Source organism: Ischnura elegans, chromosome 12, assembly GCF_921293095.1.
Source record: "Ischnura elegans chromosome 12, ioIscEleg1.1, whole genome shotgun sequence".
Classification (NCBI taxonomy): Eukaryota; Metazoa; Arthropoda; class Insecta; order Odonata; family Coenagrionidae; genus Ischnura; species Ischnura elegans.
Genome location: NC_060257.1, coordinates 1,149,244 through 1,170,700, shown reverse-complemented (window position 1 = coordinate 1,170,700; position 21,457 = coordinate 1,149,244). Strand labels below are relative to the sequence as shown.

General features: G+C 41.8%; 1 protein-coding gene across 1 annotated transcript in view; it reads right to left on the bottom strand.

Moving 5' to 3' along the window:
• LOC124169085 (protein phosphatase PHLPP-like protein) overlaps positions 1-21,457 on the bottom strand; it is a 204,865-nt gene that overhangs the window by 141,570 nt on the left and 41,838 nt on the right. Inside the window, exons 5-6 of the mRNA XM_046547559.1 lie at positions 20,882-21,022; positions 17,926-18,101 (exon numbers count right to left, since the gene is read on the bottom strand). Coding sequence (XP_046403515.1) covers positions 17,926-18,101; positions 20,882-21,022 — 317 coding nt within the window. The remainder of the gene's footprint in view (positions 1-17,925; positions 18,102-20,881; positions 21,023-21,457) is intronic.

Sequence of the window (21,457 nt, the reverse complement as noted above, 5' to 3'; positions counted from 1 at the left end):
TATTAATACCTTATCAGACGAAGAAAACTTTCTGACCTTAGCCAGTTTTAATAGGTGATTATTAAGACATGTTTCCCTGAGCTCTGTGCCTCATGCATGCATTGGTAATCTCAGACGATGTAAAACTCCTAAATACTCGTACAGCATCTAGGTCTCTGTGTCGTCACGTGGAGTGGAATCGCAAGGCGCCAATCTGGCCTTTTTCAAATGAGGTTAAAATTGACCATTAATATTCGTCTAAACTGGGATTTCTAGAACCAAATAATTGGTATATTATGTGTACACTGATGGTGAGTAAGGAATCGCACTCAATGCTTTTCGTTTTCTTTGGTGAAGGAAACTACCCTATTTATTGTCACTTACTTTCTTTGTGATGGCAATACCGTTCACAAAGCTGATGCATTTTTGAAGTTTTGAAGTTTTCGAACCCGCGAGAGGACTACACAGAACTCCTGGAATTAACCGTAATATTTTTGGGCGGTGTTCCTCCGCGAGGGATATCATTTCACGCTCCCGGAGCTTTATACCATGCTAGATGGATGTCCATAGCTTTGTATTGCTTGAAAATATTTCTTTTCCGCAAGGATTTCTCTTTATCGGCATTTGAGGAGAAAATAACTCGCGACTTGTGCTTGTTTGTTGTGCGTCTTTACGTGGAGGCCTGGATTACTGCACCAAATGCAGAAGAGACTCCTAGGCGAGATTTATTATTTTTTTTTAAATCTTTATGAATACAGAAAGTCCGATTGTGGAGTTAGCGGTACGGCATTAAGCAAATTTCGGGACCATTTATGGTACCTACCTTCCCCCAGAAGCTGTAGCCCTTGCATTTTTCGATAAAAATGTACCAGTGGAGACCAAAAAGCGAATGGTAGAAGCCTAAGAGTCAGATATCACGGATAATGCAGACGAGTTGCCGAAAAGAATTTCTGTTTCTCCGAATGACATTGTCCACTTCACTGGCAAGGGACTCGAGGATTTTATTTATAGACAATCGAAAAATCTTTTCAGAAGATTAAATATTCCTGTGACATTTCTATCAAAGGATCCGGTTGATTGAAAAAGTGACGAAGCATACAAGCAAGGATTAAAGGTAGTAAAACATCTACAAGTAGTCAATGATATCGCAGAAAGAGGAGTTAAATTGATGGAAGAGTTTAAAATAATTCTAACAAAAAAATTAAGCCAGAAACAATTTTTGCTGAAGGTTGTGACTGACTATAGGCGAAAATTTCAAGACTGCCCCGGAGCAACTTTATTAAAAGAATTTTGAGAACCTTTGTGTGCAGGAGGAATTGACACTGCATCAAGTTTTAATGGTCACCTGTAAGCGAGAATAATCTCTCCATAAGTGTGATAGGAGATATGTTAACCTAATATTGTAATTGCGGAAATTGGTGTGTTAAAAATGTTTTACATGTGTTTTAATAGTCGTTTAAAACAAAAATTAAAAAAATATCTGCTAATATCACAAAATGAATTATGCATACTTTCTTTCACCCTTTATATTTCAGTAATTACGGAAGCTAAATACTATCGATTCACTAAAAATTCTAGTTTTCAAGGTTTTACAAAACATCAACAGATATCCCAGGACCGAAAGGGCAGAAATGAAAGATATCAAATATGCCCTTTGCGGGATGGTTTCTAACATACGTCAGGGGCTCAGATCTCACATTTCTCAAAATCGGATATTATAAATTACCCCCATTGAGCCTCAAAGTCAAATATTTTGCGAACATTCAGGCTGAATTTGAATGAGAATTTCACTCTTATTTTGATTGGTGAGAGATGAGGAAAGACTAGGAGGATGAAAGTGAGATAACCATGCAGTAATTGGCATTTCTAATTTGTTGTCATTTAGTAATTTATTTTTAAAATATATTAAATTCTGCTCTTTAACTTTTCGGCATACCCATTGTTCTAAATCGCCCAGCCTTAGCTATGGTAGCTGTGATGTGAAACTTGCTGAATTCCTTACTGAAGACATTGCAGTTAAGTAGGGAGTCAAATAGTAAAGTCTGGATAATGAAGCAATTTGTAAAGCATGTGAAGATGACCAATTCTCAATGGGCCAAGCCAAAGCCCAAAGCTAAATACCAAGCAAAAACCTTGCAAAGAAAAACTAACAACAGCACTGTAAAAGGCAAAGTCAAAAGACTAAATTCTAAAACCACAAAGAACGTGGCACAAATTACAAAACTTAACTTTAGACGCACAACTTACAGTCTGCTGTGGTCTTTGTCGATATCAAGTTCTTTTAACTTAGTTTTTCTGCATTCGTTTGGAAACCAATTAAAAAGTCAGCTAATACAACGAAACCGCGATTCCTCCGCTTTGACGTTCAGTCAGATCTCTGATCTTATTGAGCGATACCTGCCGTAGTTAGATCGATACTCACTTGCGCCTGTGCAGCGCTTTGGCAGGGAAGTTTAAACTACCGTCATTATGGAGCCGTAAAATGTCCCGTTATTATAGACGACTAAAATAATAATAGTAAAAAGCTGATGGGATAATTTTTCTTATCTTTTCTTAATAATAACCTAGAATAAATGCTGTATTTTTGTTAGGGTAACAAATTTATAATACAAAGCAAAATAAAAGTTTCAATATTTCACACAGATGCAAGTAAAAAACCGGGACATTTGCCTGTCCCGGGGAGCATCGCGGGGACACCGGGACAAGTGTTCTGAAAACGGGAATGTCCCGGGTAAACCGGGACGTATGGTCACTTTATCTTAGACCATATCTGCGTGGTTTAAATTTTTTACCTACACCAAATGTTCACAGTATCAACCATGAACGCAACATATATTTTGTTCTTTAAAGAAGGACTTCTTATGAAATATATAATAGACCTCGAAGAAGATTATAGTGTATTTTATGCCTGTCTCTTATAACGCCTTAGTTCATACAAGGGGTTCGTGCTCGATAGGGCATTTTTGCCATCACTCCTCTCTGTGTACATTGAACGGCATTTTTATTAATACCATCATCTTTCCAGTATTCCACTTCTACCTCCATGTATCAATCACCTCGTGAAAATGAGTACTGAAGACCATAACCACACACGGGTATTGCCGAAGATGGAAGATTACCACCGCCTAAAGGCCTGCTTACACGGTACGGTTTGCATGAATTATTTTTGTGGACCGGAACGGAACATGTACGAATGCATGAACCAAATTAGAACAGGTTCTATTTTCTGTGCATGCATTTGCACCAGTTGGGTGTTTACACGGTGCATTTTGGTGTTCATTCTTGCATTCATACATTTAGACATTAAACCGTATGTGTTAATGTAAGCAGTCCTTTATACGCGAAGCGGTCAAAACAGCGAAAAGGCCAAATAATTTCAATAGGGAGGATGGATATGACCTCAGCAGCATATGGAAAGGGTTCCCGGCCCAATCTAATGACCAACGGCAATCGCCTTCCGTGAAAATTCAAAATCGGGTCAACAATGGGATAACGACTCCTATACAGTTACAGATTATCAGATAATTAGAGTTCATCCTTGGAGGTTAGAACGATTTCCCTCTCATTCTCTTGAAAACGCTCCCAGTAGGAGGAGTGAAACGTGGAGTATGAAAATGTTACCTACGCCGCATTTCCCGAAAGGAACCAGCAAGAGTGTCCTAAAGAATCGTAACTAGTACTGGTTCATTAGTGTGTGATGCTTGTAATGCAGAAAAAGGGATATGTATTTAAAAAACTGAAACATTTCATCCGATAACGCTCTCATTGCCAGCCAGCATATAATCACATTTTCGCTCTTTCCTCTCTAAACATAACCTTATTTGAAATTCAATGGCCGATGGCAGACTTTCTGGTTGATGTTGACGTACTTCACTTTACTTTCGCTGCAACTCTTTGATCACCATGGTTCGGTGGTTCTTTACGTCCTAAGTCAAAGGAGCGAACTCTTCACCACTGAATCGCGATGTGATCGTCTTTAATGGTTTCTCATTTCATTTTGGCTGTTCTTAACTGTTTTATATCAGAGATGCATGTTTTAGATAAAAATACCTATTGATCACAAAGAGCTTGATAATTTGAATGTCACAACGCACAAGGGGGAGCAAGGCACACCGCATGCAGCAAAAATGAGGAAAAATGAATCGATACAGCATTCCACCATAATTTCTTTTTTATTTTGTGTGCAGTTCATCATATGTAGGGGGTACGAACGTCAAATATGATGTTTTTGTGACTGAGAGCGTAATTGGAGGAATGACAATAAAATGCTTAAGGTTTTTCTCATTAATTAATTCCGCGCATCGTAAACAAATAAGGCTTCAATTACAGTTCTACAGCACGCATTTTCTCGTGGAGGTTGATAGCAGGAAGGGGAATTGAAATACCGGAAAGAAAGATGGTGTGAATTTAAATTGCAGCTTAATTCTTAATTCAGTACGACCCTCTATTATAAAACAGCTGTAGGTGTGAAAAACAATTGCCAAAGTACAAAATGGAAAATAATCCTCATCGAGGTTAATTTTATATTTCCTAGGGGTTGCCTATTTAAGCAACGCAGGTTATACTGAATGAAAGGGTGTGAGTGTGAAGTTGTTTGAAATACGATAGTCAATAGTCAATCATCATCACTGGTCAACAATCCTAGGATTGGTTTGACGCAGCTCTCCACTCAGTTCTCCTATCAGCTAATCAATATGGGTCATGAATGCGCCGCAGCATCTTACAAGACGATAGGTTGTGGTTTTCCCACGAGATATCGGATCTACTGGGGATGCACACTTACAGGATGCGTGGAATCATCCGAGGCATGCAGCATGGAGCACTTTACCTCTGTGTCTCTCTTTTTTGGGCTCCATTGTTTTTCTCGCCAAAGGATTGGGAAAAATATCTTCACTTCGTACGCTGGCCATTATTTACTTGGGATCATGGCTTCGACACTTCTGTCAATGTCAAAGTGATCAGTTGTTCGGAGGGGATGCTGACATGACTGTCGAGACATTGAATGTCAATAAATTGTCGCCGTTCATCGTTCGAATTGATTGTTTTCCCGTCTGTCGTCATCCCACAATTTGAGATCGCTAAACAGTACCATGTGAAGAATATCCTGGGTGCCCCCTATTTTTCCTTAATAAATATGAATTTCCATTTTGCCTTTATGTTCCTTAGAGGTGCCTAATAAAACTAAAAATATATCAGTCTGAATGCATCAGTTTTACCATTTACAACAGAGCCGATGCACAGCTCTTCTGGTACGCGTCATAAGAAGAATTTTTCCATTGGGGTGAGAGAGAATTAATTTTTTTTCTAAAAGTAGAAATTGAAATCGAAATTTTTCGGCCACTCAGCAGCCATCAGAGTGATTATATTAAAAAATTATGTGGATAATATTAAAAAATTCTTCTCGGGTTCTGCGTTAGGATATTGGCTTATTTTCCGCTGATGATTCGGAAAACAACTTCCTTCCCATTTTCAAGGCGTATGGCTCATGTTATGCCTTCCTCTAATTTAATTTTGCATCGATTTATTTTCTTTTCCTGTGTTTTTTAAGCAATTTACTACGGGTCTCCAAGTATTGCTCACGAGTGAAAGATATCAGATGAAAGCCAGTGTCACGCTTGAAATCTGACATAGTGAGATAAACATGCCTTGAGAATAGGAAGCAAGTAATTTTGCGAAACGTTGGTGGAAATGAAGCCAGTAAAATTTTGCCGAGCTTGAGGTGAATTTCCAAATGTAATTCACCAAGAAAAGCTTAAACTCTATTTTATTGGGGCAATTCTCCACGTAACTATTTGGGTAGCCTTAACTTTTACCCGCCAATACTGGTCGCTTATCCAAGGGAATCTGGCAATGCAGAGCTACCTGATTCGTAATTATATTCTGTGAGCTAAGAGCTAAAAGTATAAGCGTTGAAGGTAGGAAGCATTATATTTGAACTCACATTTGGAGCATGCTTCCTTATGGTTCTGGGCAATGGACGATGAAAGCAGCGGAAAAGCAAGGTTCCAAAATGTGGTGTTGTAGAAGAATGATGAATGTCAAATGCATAGATCGTGTGAATAATGTGGAAGTTTAAAGAAAATCAGGAGAGAAGGGAAGTATTTTGAAAACCTTGGGTGGAATGAATATATGACAATTCAGTCGTCCGCATCATAAGACACGATGGAAGGATAGCAATCATTGTGAAAGAACAGGTGGAGGGGAATGATGGCGGAGGTAGACTGTGGATGACAAACATGGAGCATGTGACGAAGCAATTAAGAATTATGTCGACATTATCAAGAGATTAGCTGATAGGAGAATTGAGTGGAGAGCTGCGTCAACCCAATCTTAGGATTGATGACTGTTTTATGCTGACTGTTTGATGTCAGGCGGTGGAAGAAGTCGTCACGATGGATGACGTTGCTTCTCGTGACGACTGGCTGCCTCGCGCGCCTATGTCGACGACGGTTGAACTGGTTCCTGCCTTCCTTTCCCTGCCTGCCCATTGCTTCCCTCACTAGTCTCCGTTAAAAAGATTTTACCACGAGTATTGGAGCAGATGATTCTCCATTCGGCCATTGGATGTGTTGTCACCGACCTAGCATTTAAATGCGTCAACGAGATTCACCACTCGCGTCGCTGAAGGGCAAAGCGATCCGAATATTTCCGCGAAATGAGATATAATTAGGGTTCTTATCCGAAATTTATGAATGCTACTCCTTCACTTTCACTGGAAAGGTCCCTTACTGGTCCCTTACACTCTTGAAACGTCATGCCCCTAATGCTTCGAATAAATAATTTATATTCTCCAACGCTAATTTCATGCCATGGACACATTCATGGCGGCTGAAGTTGTGGTGTTTATACGCACAGAAGCAGCATCAAAAATTCAGGGAAAAATAGCCCAGTCAAAGAATGACTGGGGTCGATCGAATTAATGAGTGCTCATTTTGATGAGAGGTCTTTTCAAGCGTTATCAAATACTTTTTAGTCATTTACCCGTGAAATGAATCCAGCTTCAATGTCTGGTTTGTAATGGAAGAGAGAAGTGATGGCGAATCCCCTCGAGAAAGATTAAAGGGTCACTCACAAGGAATAGGGAAATCGACCTCCTCACCTCGAGTGAGTCTTCGTCGCAGCTGTCCGTGGGAGGCAGTGCAAAGGTCACCGACAGTTGGGCCCTCTCCGCCTGCTCCCTTTCCTCTGTTTTTCGCCGATTGGCGCGCCGCCTGGCGATTGTCGGCATCCTCCCATATTTTCTCTGCTCACGCAGCACCAACGCTCAGCTCTAAGAGCATATCTTACTCTTTGGCCCAGCAAGCCAACCGAATTTCATTCACCGGAAGCAAGGGAACCGGAAGTGGAGTATTGGGCGTAAAAACAGGCGGGGCGGGCGAAGAATGCACGTGCAACGGGGATAGTTTCCGCTTCGAGGTGGTTCTGCCTCAGGAGACAACCGAGTGGATTCGAAAATTACGAAACGTCTCCATCTTATTCTCCGTAACCGACGGGCGTTCGATGGAATATTGAATTTACACACTGCATTTCCTAAAATTTATATTTAAAGATGAATACAATTATCTTTGGGCTAATGACAAAGCTAGTCTGCTCGTAGTAACTGTAATAGGAATATATATTTCCCATGAAAAACTTATATTCCTTTCGTCTTGATAACAGTTTCATAAAAGAGACAAAATGTGGATCGTGTTGTTGTGGTGGCTAGGGCTGACTTCCCACCCTGTGGGCTCGGGCTCAAATCCCGGTGGTGGCAGAGAGAATCATATGAAACGCTGTAGAAAAGACTTCGTCAAAGAAGGAAATGTCACTCAAGATGTGAGAAAGGACGTGGTCCCTTCGGCGCCTTTCGCCTTTGAGAGCAGACGCCAGGAGTCTCCTTTCCCACTCTCCCTCAGCTCAGCCATCGGTTGCCTCCTCCGATTACGGTAGCGCACCTTAAAAAATAAGCACCTATTATACTAATAATTGAGTTCTTGCCGAATTCATGCCGCAGCCGCGGTCAGCATGAGCTGTGAAAGCGGAAATGGCGAGACACACTTTGATGGAGAAGGGCTTGAATGGAATTCATTCACACTCTCTCGTCTAAATTTAATATTTGTTCATGGAGGATGCCACTGAATCATTTAGAGTCTCGCATTTACTTTGAAGTCAGTGCTGTCGCAGGACTTGGCAGCTCGTCAGCATTCAACGGGAGACCATATTTCACTTGCTCTCATACGTTAATGGTCTTTCAAAACTTGGAGCTTCATTTTTCTTAAGCACAAAATTGAAAACCACAATTGGAACATGTGTAGTCAACTCCGTCGGCATTGAGTTTCGCGGTCACAATAATACGTATCGACCAATCTCGCAATAACTGGAGCATGTATGATGATCACACCAGAAAAGAATTTTAGCGCCATTTATCCAGTCACCAAAGTGCTATTAACATTTCCCACAATGTTTTTTCAGTTGATTGCGTTCAGATTTCGGCTTTTTACGTTCAGATTACATCACACGACTTTTCAATAATTCTTTTCTTCTCGTCCTCCCCTGTTGAGTGACAGTACCTTTATTGATGATTTCATTTCTACAGCGTTTAATGCGGATATTCTCTTTTTTCTTTCTGATATCAAGGAAGATACTACACCGCTATGTAAGATATTTCACCGCTATGTTTTTTTTTATGAGTTAAGTTTTAGGCATAAAGTTGCTGTACTGCGTTAATAACCAAATGATTCTTTGCGACTGTAAAAATGTAGATTGGCAATTTCGCAAACTTCAGAGTGAATCAAGAGGGAAACGTGGCGCACATAATGAAAAATTTGCATCGCTGCATGCGATAAGTTTGCTCTATCGTGGGCAAAATGGACTTTGAGTTTCTTGCGCCTCTTGAGTTGCCGAGATTGTAAATCCGTGTGGAATCGAATGAGCTCCGTCCGAATGGACCAAAATCCACAGATGTCCCGATGAGATAGCACGCACTGGACACACACACACACACGCACACTTAGCCAGCAGCAGCAGCAGTCTTTCTTGTGTCGTGTCGTCGGGATGGCAACAAACTGAGATCGCGTCGCGGGTCGCGGGCACGCCCCCCTCCCCAGCGGACACGCTCCCTCGCACTGCTCGCAAAGACTCCTCCTCTACCCATTTCAAACATGCGGATCACACATGCCACATTCGTTTAGTATTTCAAAGGTAAAAATTCGCATTCTTCCGTAAGAAAGCGTAGAGATATCAATAAATGAACTTGTGTAGCAGTGGAGAGGTGAGTGGCGTAAGAGGAATCCTCGCGCACCAGTCAGACTGCAGTGTGCGCGCCAGTCCTCCTCCCCAGAAATTTGAGCTTCCCTTTAGAAAAGCTGCCGTTAAGGTGAGTGAGCGAACGAGTGCCTTTCTGTGTCTTCTTCTATCAATTTTTGTTTCTCTCCCCCCCTTTCATAACCTTTCGTTCTTTGCATTTCAATCGCTTTCTTGCATTTACTTACCCTTCCCTTTCCCACTGAAGAGTGCGGTCTTGGAAATCATTTCACTCAAATTTACAGAGGCTCAGGAAAGTAATGAAGAATAGGATGTGGATTGAGATTTCACGCTTTCCCGGCGAATCGCAGTGATGAACTCTTCTAAGGCCCTACACCGGGCGAGTGACTTCAGTGCTTCCGGCGTTTCGGGTCTCCTTGTTTGCCATTTGCCATCCTCTTTGCCATTTGCCATCCTCTTTGCCATTTGCCATCCTCTTTGCCATTTGCCATCCTCTTTGCCATTTGCCATCCTCTTTGCCATTTGCCATCCTCTTTGCCATTTGCCATCCTCTTTGCCACTTGCCATCCTCTTTGCCATTTGCCATCCTCTTTGCCATTTGCCATCCTCTTTGCCATTTGCCACCCTCTTTGCCATTTGCCATCCTCTTTGCCATTTGCCACCCTCTTTGCCATTTGCCATCCTCTTTGCCATTTGCCATCCTCATTTGTCCATGTCGACCCATCCTCATTTTCCATCCGATGCAGAACCCCAGAAAAGTTCATCGCTGCTTTTGAACTTCACAAAGCTTATCTGCTTATTTAACAATAGAAGGAGTGCTTTCTTTTTTCTGGTATAACACGCAGAAAAGTATAACACTCAGAAAAGCAGGTATTTTCTTGGATGGTTCATTAGGGCCCTCTCCTATGCGCTCCGCTCGATGACAAATGAGCCGCGAAGCGCGAGCGTGAGTAGTGATGCGCGCCATCGACATTCTGGGGAATTAGCGCCACATGAGAGGAGTGGTGCTGCCGATTTCTTTTGTTTTGATTTGCTCGATTGGCTCCGGCCGCAAAGACGGTTGCTTCACTGAACGCACGAGACATTACTGCCTCATGGCCGTCCGTTCTGTGCCCAAAAGATTATCTCGCATATGTCAACCACTCTACAGTTAAGGTAATTACTGCTAAAGTAAAGCGGAGTTAGTTTTTAATTTAATTTTAAGAATAGCTTGACGCATACCTTCCATCAATTCTCCTATCGGGTAATTTTTTCAAATTTACACAATTCTTCTGCATAACAACCTTCATCACCTGCTCTTTACATGTCATCCAAGGCTTGCCTTTGCCGTTCTTCCCATCCACAGGTCCTTCAATGATTAATTTCATCATTCCATCGTTTCTCATCACGCGGCCGATTAACTTGTCCAGTCTTCTTCCTTGCAAAAGACCTTTTTCTACTCTTCTTAGAACTTCCCCATTTCTCTTCTTAACGTTACTTTAGGACACATTATAACCCTATTAACCGTAATCCTAAGATTGGCTTGACACAGATACCCTCTCAGAACCTTGAACCGTTTTAGAATTTCCTGAACTGTGCAGCCCTACTTGCAGTACTCTTCACTTCTCTGCTGCAGCCATTGTCAACGCCTCGCTATGTCCCCAGCAATCGTATTTGAAATATTGAGTCTTTAATTTTTTGTCTAAATGCTAAATTCTCATTTGAATAGCGAGGTGCCTGGCGCTATCCTGTAAAATCAACGTCAAAAGTAGCATTAGAACCCCTTTTACCCTGGTATGATAGACACAGATCTACTTTAGGGATTAACCATGCGGTTTTAAACAAATATTTCAAATCACATAAATTTCCTTATGGAATACATTGTTCGTTGATTGCCACCGTCCGTTTATTTTGATTTCCACTCAGCGTGCTTCAGTGCAAAATTATTTGGAGAATGACATTCATTCTATTTCATCTTGCAGGGGCAAATGACATACGTAGATGTAATAGTTACAATGTAATTAAAAAGCATTATTGCTAGTAGAAATTTCCGCAGAAATGCCGTGTAACCGGGATGCATATTGGAAAGGAATAATTGGCAACATAGGGTTTTGTCTTAAAAACCGCTTATAGTAACGGCTTGTCAACAAATCATAGAGAGGCCAAAAAATTAATGTTTTGAATGGTCGAGTCTTTATGATGGATGGCGATTTACAGGTATCAGTTGATGCCAAATGCAGAGAGGATGCTGATAATCCGATGAGGTTGAGATCCGCTAGGCAAAGAGCAGGTGGATGCAGAATGTTTGCTCGTGCGATTTCGTAGGCAAGAGGGCTTTCTACAAAGAGGCAAACATCATCTGAGACCCAGTTGATGACGCGGCTGTTGGAATCTTTGAGAGAGTGAGAGACTTCAACGGCCGATGAGCACCAAATCCCAAAAAGGAACGCACCACGTTGGACCGATAAATTATTTCATTGGTTAGTGTGGTGCTTGGGCTTGCACAATGTGTGCGCAGCGATTCGAAGCGAAAAGGCAAGAAGTGATGTGGGGCGTGACCTCTCATCTCGGTGGTCATGATCGCGCTAGCAGGTCGCTAGATTGCAGTACACTCATTGAACATATTTCTTTCGAATCAAACTTGCAATTGAATGACACTACTGAGTAATATCTGAGCAACCTTAGAATTTAGTGCACGGAGGAAATCGTGTGTAATTATTTCTCTCCTCAAATGCATATTTAATGTATTTCCCCTTCAGAGTAATTGGTTTTGAAAAATACAATTTGACTGATTCGAATCACTATGATAAAGTATTTGTTCACTTAGCGGGACATCACAAAGTAAATCCACGATTATTATAGTATTAGCGACATAAGGAGCCCACCGCACCGTCAGTTCCGTGTTCAATCGGTCACTTTTACTGCACTAATATTAAACCGAAGAAGAAGATACTCTCACTTTTATCCTTATACTAACTATAACGTAACTTCGGGAATAAATAGACACATCCCTAGGAAACAAAGAAAGAAGGTAGCGAACCGAGATGGCATGACGCGGAAGTGAGAAAATCATTGAGGCGACAAAGAGCGTGCCATGCTAAAATTACAAAAGTCAGCACGGATATGTCCGCTAATGAACGTGAGTTACTTACTTACTCCTGCGGCCATTGGAGGGTCTTTGGCCTCACCAACCTAGCGCCTCCGCATCCTACGGTCGCCTGCGATATCCAGCTGGTCTCCCATCTATCTCACATCCTTCTTAACTTCATCGCCCCAGCGCATGAAGTTAAGAAGAATGTGATATAGGAAGGAAGAAGAAAGATGGATAATTAGGAAGAACAAAGAGTTGAGAGACCTATACAAAGGGCCAGATATCGTGGGAATAATTAAAAGCAAGAGAATAAGATGGCTGGGCCACCTCCATAGAAGAAGTGAGGACACAATGCTGAAACGAGTTTTGGAAGGCAAACTCGAAGGCAAAAGACCAGTAGGAAGGCCAAGAATGAACGTGAGTGAGTAATTAAAAAGTATAGATTGTCTGAAGCTGCAGCGAAGGAAGGGCTTAGGAATGCATTCACGAATTTTAAAAGAAAAACACTAGTGGAGAAGTCCAAGGATAACACAAAAGCATTTTGGCCTTATGCTAGGGAAGTTCAAGGTAAAACATCTACCGTATGTTCGCTGAGACACGGCAATGGAGATGTGTTGACAAGCAGTTCCAATAAAGCCAATTTATTATATTCCTGCTTCAAGAGTGTGTTCAACGAGCCTTCTTAGAACTCATCCGAGACAGTTGACAATCTCCGCATACGAAAGGTGCCGCCTATTGACATTACATCTACATCTACATGATACTATGCAAGCCGCCAAAGAGATGTGCGGCAGGGGGTGTTAGGACACCAGCCGTCTACAAATAAAAAGGAAGTTCTCTGGGGAAATTGCGAGTAGCATTTATTTAAGTCTTTTATGGTTCGGGGAAAAAACGAATTCCCATACATATTCGTTCGGTAAAACATCTCTCTTAATTTATAGCTTCAATCGGACCTGGAAATATAGTGTGGCTCTAATATTATGTTCTCCGTGTCGCTCTTAAAGATATCCATTCTCATATTGCTCAAGCAATCTAAGCCTAGCGCGCAGCCTCCGAGTCACCAGCGGCTCCCAGCCTAATTCGATTAACATATGGATAACGCTGTCTGAACGCCCGTAGCAGTTTTGTACGAAACCCACAGCCTTCCTTTGTATTTTTTTCAGTTCGCGGATTAAGTCTTTCTGAATCGGATCCCATACGTTCGGTGTATATTCAAGGTGCGGTCGGACGTGTGCTAAACAGCACCTTTCTTTCACTTTCTCATCCGAAAATATTCCCACAGTATGCTTTACGAATCCTAATTTCATCAGGGCTATGCCGCAAATATTCTTTATATGTGTTCCCCACGATAGTTTCGACGTCATCGTAACTCCCAGGTACTTCACTTCGTCAGTTGCTTTTGTGTTTATACCATCGACTGCATAAACATGGTTATAGTTGGACAAAATCTGCAAAAAATGTAACACCGTGAATTTTCTCAGATTAAGTTCGAGTCTCCACTCTTGAATCCACCAATAAACGTTGTTTAAATCCGATTATAGCATTTCAAAGCCAGTGTTATCACTAGGGAAAAGAGGTAATTAATGTATATAATGAACAAAAGGGGCCTATCACGCTTCTTCATGTAACCTAAACTACATCAAGGCTAATTCCGTCAAGAATTACTTATTGTTTACGATCATTCAGAAATTCGCGTTTCTAGTTTACCACTTTTTTAAATCCGCATGACACTAATTTGCATAAAAGTTTGTCGTGAGATACCGTGTCGAAAACTTTCTTAAAACCTAGAAATAATGCGTTAACTTTTCTTTTCGATTGCGAACGCCTCCAAAAGTACACACATTCATTACTCAGGAAGACGAAAATTTGCAACACAAACATTACTATACATTAACAAGATACGAATAGCAAGAGCTCTCTCTCACAAATTTCTCAGCGTCTATTTAGACAGTTAATTAACCTTCCTTCTCTACTTAATTTACAGTACATCGAAAGCTATAATTGCAAGGCAGGCAGTTGATTTCTCATGCTCCCATTCCCTGCCATTGCCGCACAGATATTGAATCCGTTTGTATGCTTCCATAGTTCGCTTCTCTACGGCTGCGAAATCTTCGCTCATAATAAAACCACCATAAAAAACTTGAACGCTTCGGTAATAAATCCCTCCGCCTCCTTCCCAAACTCTCTAATGTGAATGACATCCGCTGTGCTCACAAGATTCCATCCATCGATCTATTCATAAATTATCTGTTGAAGAATTTTAAATCCAGGCTCAGGGCAACTGAAAATATACTTTTTACAGACATCTGGAACCACGATCAAATGGTTTTCACGGCGTATATACTGCGTCACCAAGCAACTCTTCCATGAGTCTTTCCTATGTCTTCCCTTCTTCTAGTTTTAGCAAATTTCATGACTATCATTGTTGTTGGTTCGAAGATTTTCGCGGCGTTGGTTAGATGATCTTTCCATTCTATTCGGGTTTTTACCGCGTTTGTTGTTTTTTATAGACAACAGTTTCGCTGGCGTTACAGTCAGCGTCTTCAGGTCGAAGGTATGTGAAAAAATTGGAAAAGTTTTCCGCCTTTTATAGGCATAAAATTTTCCGCCTTATATAGGTGGCGGCGGCTGCTGATCTGCTGCTGCTCTCTCATTGGCCGGTTGTCCATCTCTCATTGTTGGTGGTCGGAGAATCCTCTTCCATGCAATATGCAGGCTGTAGCCTTGATCTCTGTTGAAATTTGCGGGCGTTTTCGCTATCTCAATAGCTTCTCTGATCAGGCGAGGGAAGTATTTATTCTCTTTAGCTATTATTCTGGCGTCTTCAAAGAGGATGTTATGCCCAGGTTCACTCCAAGCATGCTCAGATATGGCTGAGAGTTGGTGCTGCTTATTTTTGGTAACCCTCCGATGTTCCTGCAATCGGACTTGTATTGATCTGCAGGTCTCGCCAATGTAATATTTACCACATGAACAAGGCACACGATATATTCCCTCATAAAGGTCCATTGGGAGTTTGTCCTTCGCTCCGGATAGCATGTCTGATATCTTTGTCACGCAATTGAAACGTGTTATTACGTTGTGTTTTCTGAGCATTCTGGCAATCTTTTCTGATGTGCCCGCCACAAAGGGAATTGTGGCGTATGCTTCTGGCTCCGGCCGGCTCTATGTGAAAAAATTGGAAATTTTTCCAATTTTTTCACATACCTTCGACCTGAAGACGCTGACTGTAACACCAGCGAAACTGTTGTCTTTAAAAAACAACAAACGCGGTGAAAAACCCGAATAGAATGGAAAGATTATCATTGTTGTTTATTGCCCACGACAAAAGAAAAATAAACAATGATTACTATACACAATATGTTGGTGATGGTTGCTTGCTGCATGAAGTAAAAGAGTAGGTCATACGGAGGTAGGGCTGATTTAGGGGGAGGCGGGGGGACAAGAGCACACAAGGCCTCTCCGCACATTACCCCCATGCTGGGGACAATTTTTGAAGCTTTCTATTTCAATATTAAAATGGAATCAAATAAAATTCTTTGTGTGTCAATACCCCTTTAAAAATAATTAGTAGCGATTTGCTGACTGTATAGCAGTCAAAGCCGATACAGACAATGCTTTTAACAAAACTTTGATAAATAAGAAAAGGATAACGGCCATATATGAGCTGAAAATAAAAAAGAAGTCTAAGATGTTAATACGCAGGAAAAGAGAGGAGGCTAAGATAAACGTTAAACTAGGATAACAAAAGCTTTAAGAGTCGAAAGAGTTTTTTTTACTTAGGATGCAGAATCACCTGTGATTGAAGAAGCAAAACAGAAATAGTGCATTAAAAAACTTTTTGGTCCATGTCGCTGCATCAGTTTTGAGTGACCCCAACTTTCCCCGACCGATTCTGGTCGCTTTATCATTGCATCAAGGTGAGGTTGGAAATTTTAATCATATGGATCTGTGACATGGATAGGTGGGAAGGGTCGGTTGTAGAAGTGGGTGTTTTTAATGCTTTAGGATTGCTAAGTATGGCTTATCTTAGGCCGTCGTCCCATTTAAAATTGTTCTTCTCTTCCATTTTTGTTTCTTCGGCTTCTCTGACGACTATCAGTTAAAAACCTGTCTTTGTTGAGTGTTTTCCCAAGGTTGATTGCGTGGCCCAGCGCTGCGTGCTCGGCTTTGATGACTGCCCCAATGGACCCACTGCCTCTCTTGTGTTTCGCTTCGGTTGTTTTCACTGGTCTACGTGCTTCGCCGATGTCATTCGTCCTTTCGTGGGTTTGAGCAAGAATGCGACCGACTCCTTTGACTGGCAGCGTAGTTTTTCTGGCCTCGGCGGGGTCAAGTGCTTGCCTCCCAAACCGATTGTTGCGGGTTCGAGTCCCGCCTCGACGTGGGTGGAATTAAATCTGTTGTCGATTTATGTTAAAAGGATCGTAATTGGGAGAACCTGTGATCATTACAGACATAATTATTACAATCCTGGGCAGTTTTAAATAGATTCTTCACCTGCTCGAGAGGAGAGAATATTGTCCTTATGAGAATTTTCGATGGTTGTTTCCTCGATAGGATCCGAGAACGATTTCTCGCGTTCCGCGCCGCCCCTTATTATCTCCTTCCAACAATTCAATGGGCGAGTCGTTCATCGAAGGGAAGGAGAATAGACGTATAGGGCGGAGGATCATCTATGGATGAATAGAACGAAGAGAAGAAGAGTATTTGGATGACGACCAATTCGGATTCCGAAAAAGAAAAGGCACAAGGGAAGCAACATTGGCCCTTATCATACTTAGAGAAGACGATAGAAAAGTACGAGGCAACGTTTGTTTACTTTCCTGGACTTAGATAAGGAGTTTGAAAACGTGAATTGGAACACAGTGCTTGGAATCCTGAAAGAAATTTGAGTTCTCTACGATGACATGGAGGACCTGACCTGGTGCGAAACCCGAGAAAAATTTACTGCAATTGTTCGCTGGGGAAAAAATGACATCGCTATTACAAACGCCTTACGACGCTGTCACGGACATAGAGGCGGACATAACTGTCGTTTGTGAGCCGCTCGGCCGAACGCCGCGAACGGAGAATGGCAATAAATAAAGCTGCTATGGATATTTGGCTGAGGCTTTGTTGGAATGCTCCGAGACGAAGTCACCAGACAACTTTAAAAAAATATTGAAACCGGTCGTATAAAAGTGCTGGTGGAAATTTGCCAGTATTTTGCATGCAATGTTGACGGGCAATGTTGATACAAATATTTCTGATGTTTTCCCAACGACACTGCATTTGCATCATCAATATACTCTCCTATGACTATTTCATATGTACTGACCATCTTCTCATTGTTTCCCTAACAATGGCCCAAAATAAGAAAATAAAGACAAAAATGTACTTTGCGCTACAGTTAAAAATACCACAGCAATAAATTATGGAATAGGAAAATTATACCAGTATGTATTTCAGAAAAGGAGAAAATATTAACTTGAATAGTAGGTACAGGAAAATATGCGCGTTCGGCGCGGCGATTCAAGTATTGCTAGCCAATAAGTTTTGTTTTACAACGCATTGGACCTCCACCAAATGAAGTTTGAGCCAGTTGATCATGTGCTTCGCACTTCACCCAGGCGATGGCGCCAGTCTCTCACCTGTGCTATCCAGCGCCACCACACGCGCCGGTCCTTGGTGTCCTCGAAGCCCAGGAACATGGGCCTCTGCTCCGAGTGTTGCGCCGGCGCCAACCGTAGCACGGAACGCCCCCCGCGCGACACCCCGCCCACCACGTGGCCACCGCGCAGGTCTAGCGTCTGCGCACCTCCACCGCCTGCCAGACAACAGAAAAAACACTAGCGATGAATAATCCAGAGGGCTCACATGGCATGGGATTCCAGTGTACACATCACGGCATGAATGGAAAAATTCAACTCGGAACCTGATCAAAATAAGCATGTTGTTTGGCATATTTTCAATTAACGGTATGAGTCAAGGCTGTGCTTTATCGCCAGAAATTTTCAATGTTTCAACGAGAATGCGATCAAGGAAATGAAAGAATAGTTGTCAGGAGAGGAGCCATGAATACATGTTCCATGAATATCCATGGAGAATAGGATAGGATTCTACGATTTCCCGGTGACAATGCTGCCATTGATGCGTCAGAGAGGGATCTGAAGATGATTTTGGTAAATATGAGTGGAATAATGGGTTGATGTCAGCTGAAAAGAAGCATCAAGAAAACCTAGATATTACAGGGTGAGGCCACAAAACTTGCTTCTTTCAAAATGCTCACAATTCAATTGGGTGATGTCGGAGCGGAGCGCTAATGGCCTCGTTCATAGTTCGGGAATATAGCGTGTTGTTTCCACAAGTTTAATGGCGTTGGAACGGTGAGGATCGTTCGTGTTCTGTCGAGGTCAATTTTTCGAAGGGGTGGTCTGTGATTAAAACACAGCGCGCCTTTTGAAATTGCTTTCTGTTAGCCCCGTTGTCCCCTGTCCCGGATCGGAAATGAAATTTTGCGTGGGTCACTAAGTTCAAACAAACTGCAAGAGCAACAAGTCCAAAAACTGGAGTCCCTCGGCCCATTAGATCATCTGAGAACAGATTATCTATGAGATGATGATCTATGATGAGATTTTCTATGTTTTTTCCCGTGTTTATATGAACCGTTATAGCTGCGAAGACTGACATTCGGGAAGAAATAGCCGGCCTTGCAACTCCTGCTACGCTGGCAAAAGGAATGGCAAACGCCTTCTGATCTATTTACTCAGTGAATGGATGATGGGGGATGTGGCCTTCCTGATGATTTTATCTTCAAAACTGTGAAGAACAGAAAGTTTTATTTATGTACCTCAATTATACAAAAATAAAAAATCTGATTCCGCGAGCCAAAAAAGCTCGGGTTCATTAAATGTGTTATAAAGTTTCGAAAAAAGGAAGACATTCACACCACGTATGCTTATGTATTATTTTATTTTCTAGAAGTCACAAAATAATTCCTTTAATACGAAACAAACCTATTAAAATCTGCCATTAGGTCTCAGATTTGTCATGTTTCGTCAAGTGCCACGTTTGGCAAATTGCGAATTAAAAAAACATTTGACATGTTGGAACTAAACCGAGGTAATTTTCGGGTTCTCCGCACCAGGATACAGAAGAATCAATCATCGAAAGTTAAAAAATAGAGCCATTGCAGACTAGTGCTATTTTAGCCTAGAAATATGACCGGTGGATTTCTAACTGTAGAGAATAGGCAGTGAAAATAAAAGCCGAACACAACAAAATGGCGCTTTGGGCCTTTTAGTGCTAGGCTAACCGTAGCGCCAAATTCAAGTAAATCACGTGATTTGATTCACATCATAACGTACATTTGAAAATAATTAAAAAAGTGGTTCGGTGATGAGTTTTAAGCTTTATTTTTAATTACGGGTCATAAAGTAGACCAAATATGGCATCTCTGTTGTTTGTAAAGCGGCAAAAATGATAGTCGCTTCAAAATATTTTAATAGACTTACACTATCAGTGGGATGGACGCTTGTTTACAAATTTGGATCGTCAAATGGAATTTCCAAAAAAAACAAGCATACTTCTGAGATAAGACAACGAGGGCGGTCATCTACATCTACATCTACAAATTACCCTGCGAGCCACCTCTAGGGTGTTTGGCAGGGGGTGATCAATCACCAGCATGCAGCATGCATTTGGAATCCCACATGCACACCACACCGTCCAAGAAACGTCCCGTATAATAACAAACTATACTACTATATGCTGTTAGAAATAGAATATAGAATAGAAATTCAGAAACATGCAGTAAGTTTTACATAGGTTAGTAGGCTACACTACAAGTCATGCAATCTATTTACGCGTTCTATTGCTGCCGTTATAATCTCTTATTGATCGTGGAAAAAATGACATTCGGAATCTGTCTGTTCTGCAATCTATCTCTCTTACTTTATTTATATGATCTGATCTTCCGTAGTACGTTGGCGTCCGCAAGATATGGTTAACTTCGTCAGAAAAGACACTGCTCTTGAATTTATCTAAAAGGTTTAGTCTATTTTTCAATCTACGGTCCGACAGAGATTCCCATCCGAGTTTATGTAAGAGGTCAGTTACACTAACAAGACTATCGTAACGACCTTTCACATACCTGGCAGCTCTTCTTTGCACGCGTTCTAACTCTGTTATTAAGCCTTTTTCGTGAGGGTCCCAAACACTGGCAGCGTATTCCAAATGTGGTCTAACGAGGGAAAAGTAGCTAATTTCTCTCACTTTGTCGTCGCACTTTCCTAATATTCTTTTAACAAAACCCATTTTACGATTAGCTTGACCGGTTATTTCTCGAATATGTTTATTCCACGATAGATCATTATTGAGTCTAACCCCTAGATATTTCACAGATTCAACTGCCTTTAACTGCGTGCCCCGAATGACATAGTTACGCTGTAGGGAGTTATTCTTCTTCCAGAAATTCATTACGGTCGTCACTCTATAAGGCGCAGTCTCGGAAAGAGTGGCGTATTACGAGAGGTGATAATGCGGAAGACATTTACTTCCTCGGGGTAATTACTTAATCATCCTCTATCTTCATTTGATGATGCTCACCCTCTGCTTGGAAAACGAACAGCGTGCTTCCCAAGATGGCGACCGGCCGCTCCTTCCACTGCGGCACCACGTGACCTAGGAGCACGTGCGCCCAGCCACACCGGGTCACGCCATCCAGCGCCGCCGTTGGCACCGACGGACCTGCAAGGAAACATAATAAGGCGGCGCCATGACGTGCACTTCTTTTTTACAGACGCGACGAGGATTTCTGTGCTCACTTCTCACAGCAGCTACAGATTAACATGTTTTCCCCTCACGGAGTAGTAAATATCAGTCCAAACGACATGTAGTTCTCAGCCTGGAGAAGAATTTCAAAAGCGCCTCAAGAAAAATCGACGAAAGGCGCCATGTATGGTGGCACACGATAGCAGCCATGGCCTCCGAGATAAAATGATGAGCACTCACTCCATCCCCCAATATCATGTAGACGCCGTGCGAGGGAGGCGGGAAACGCCCTTTTCAATCGCATTGATAAGGAACATTCCTATAAAGTTTAACTTTTACATATTGATGCTTGCCACATTTAATGCGCCCATCTAATTTTATTTAACCCTTTCACTGCTGTTCAATCTCCGG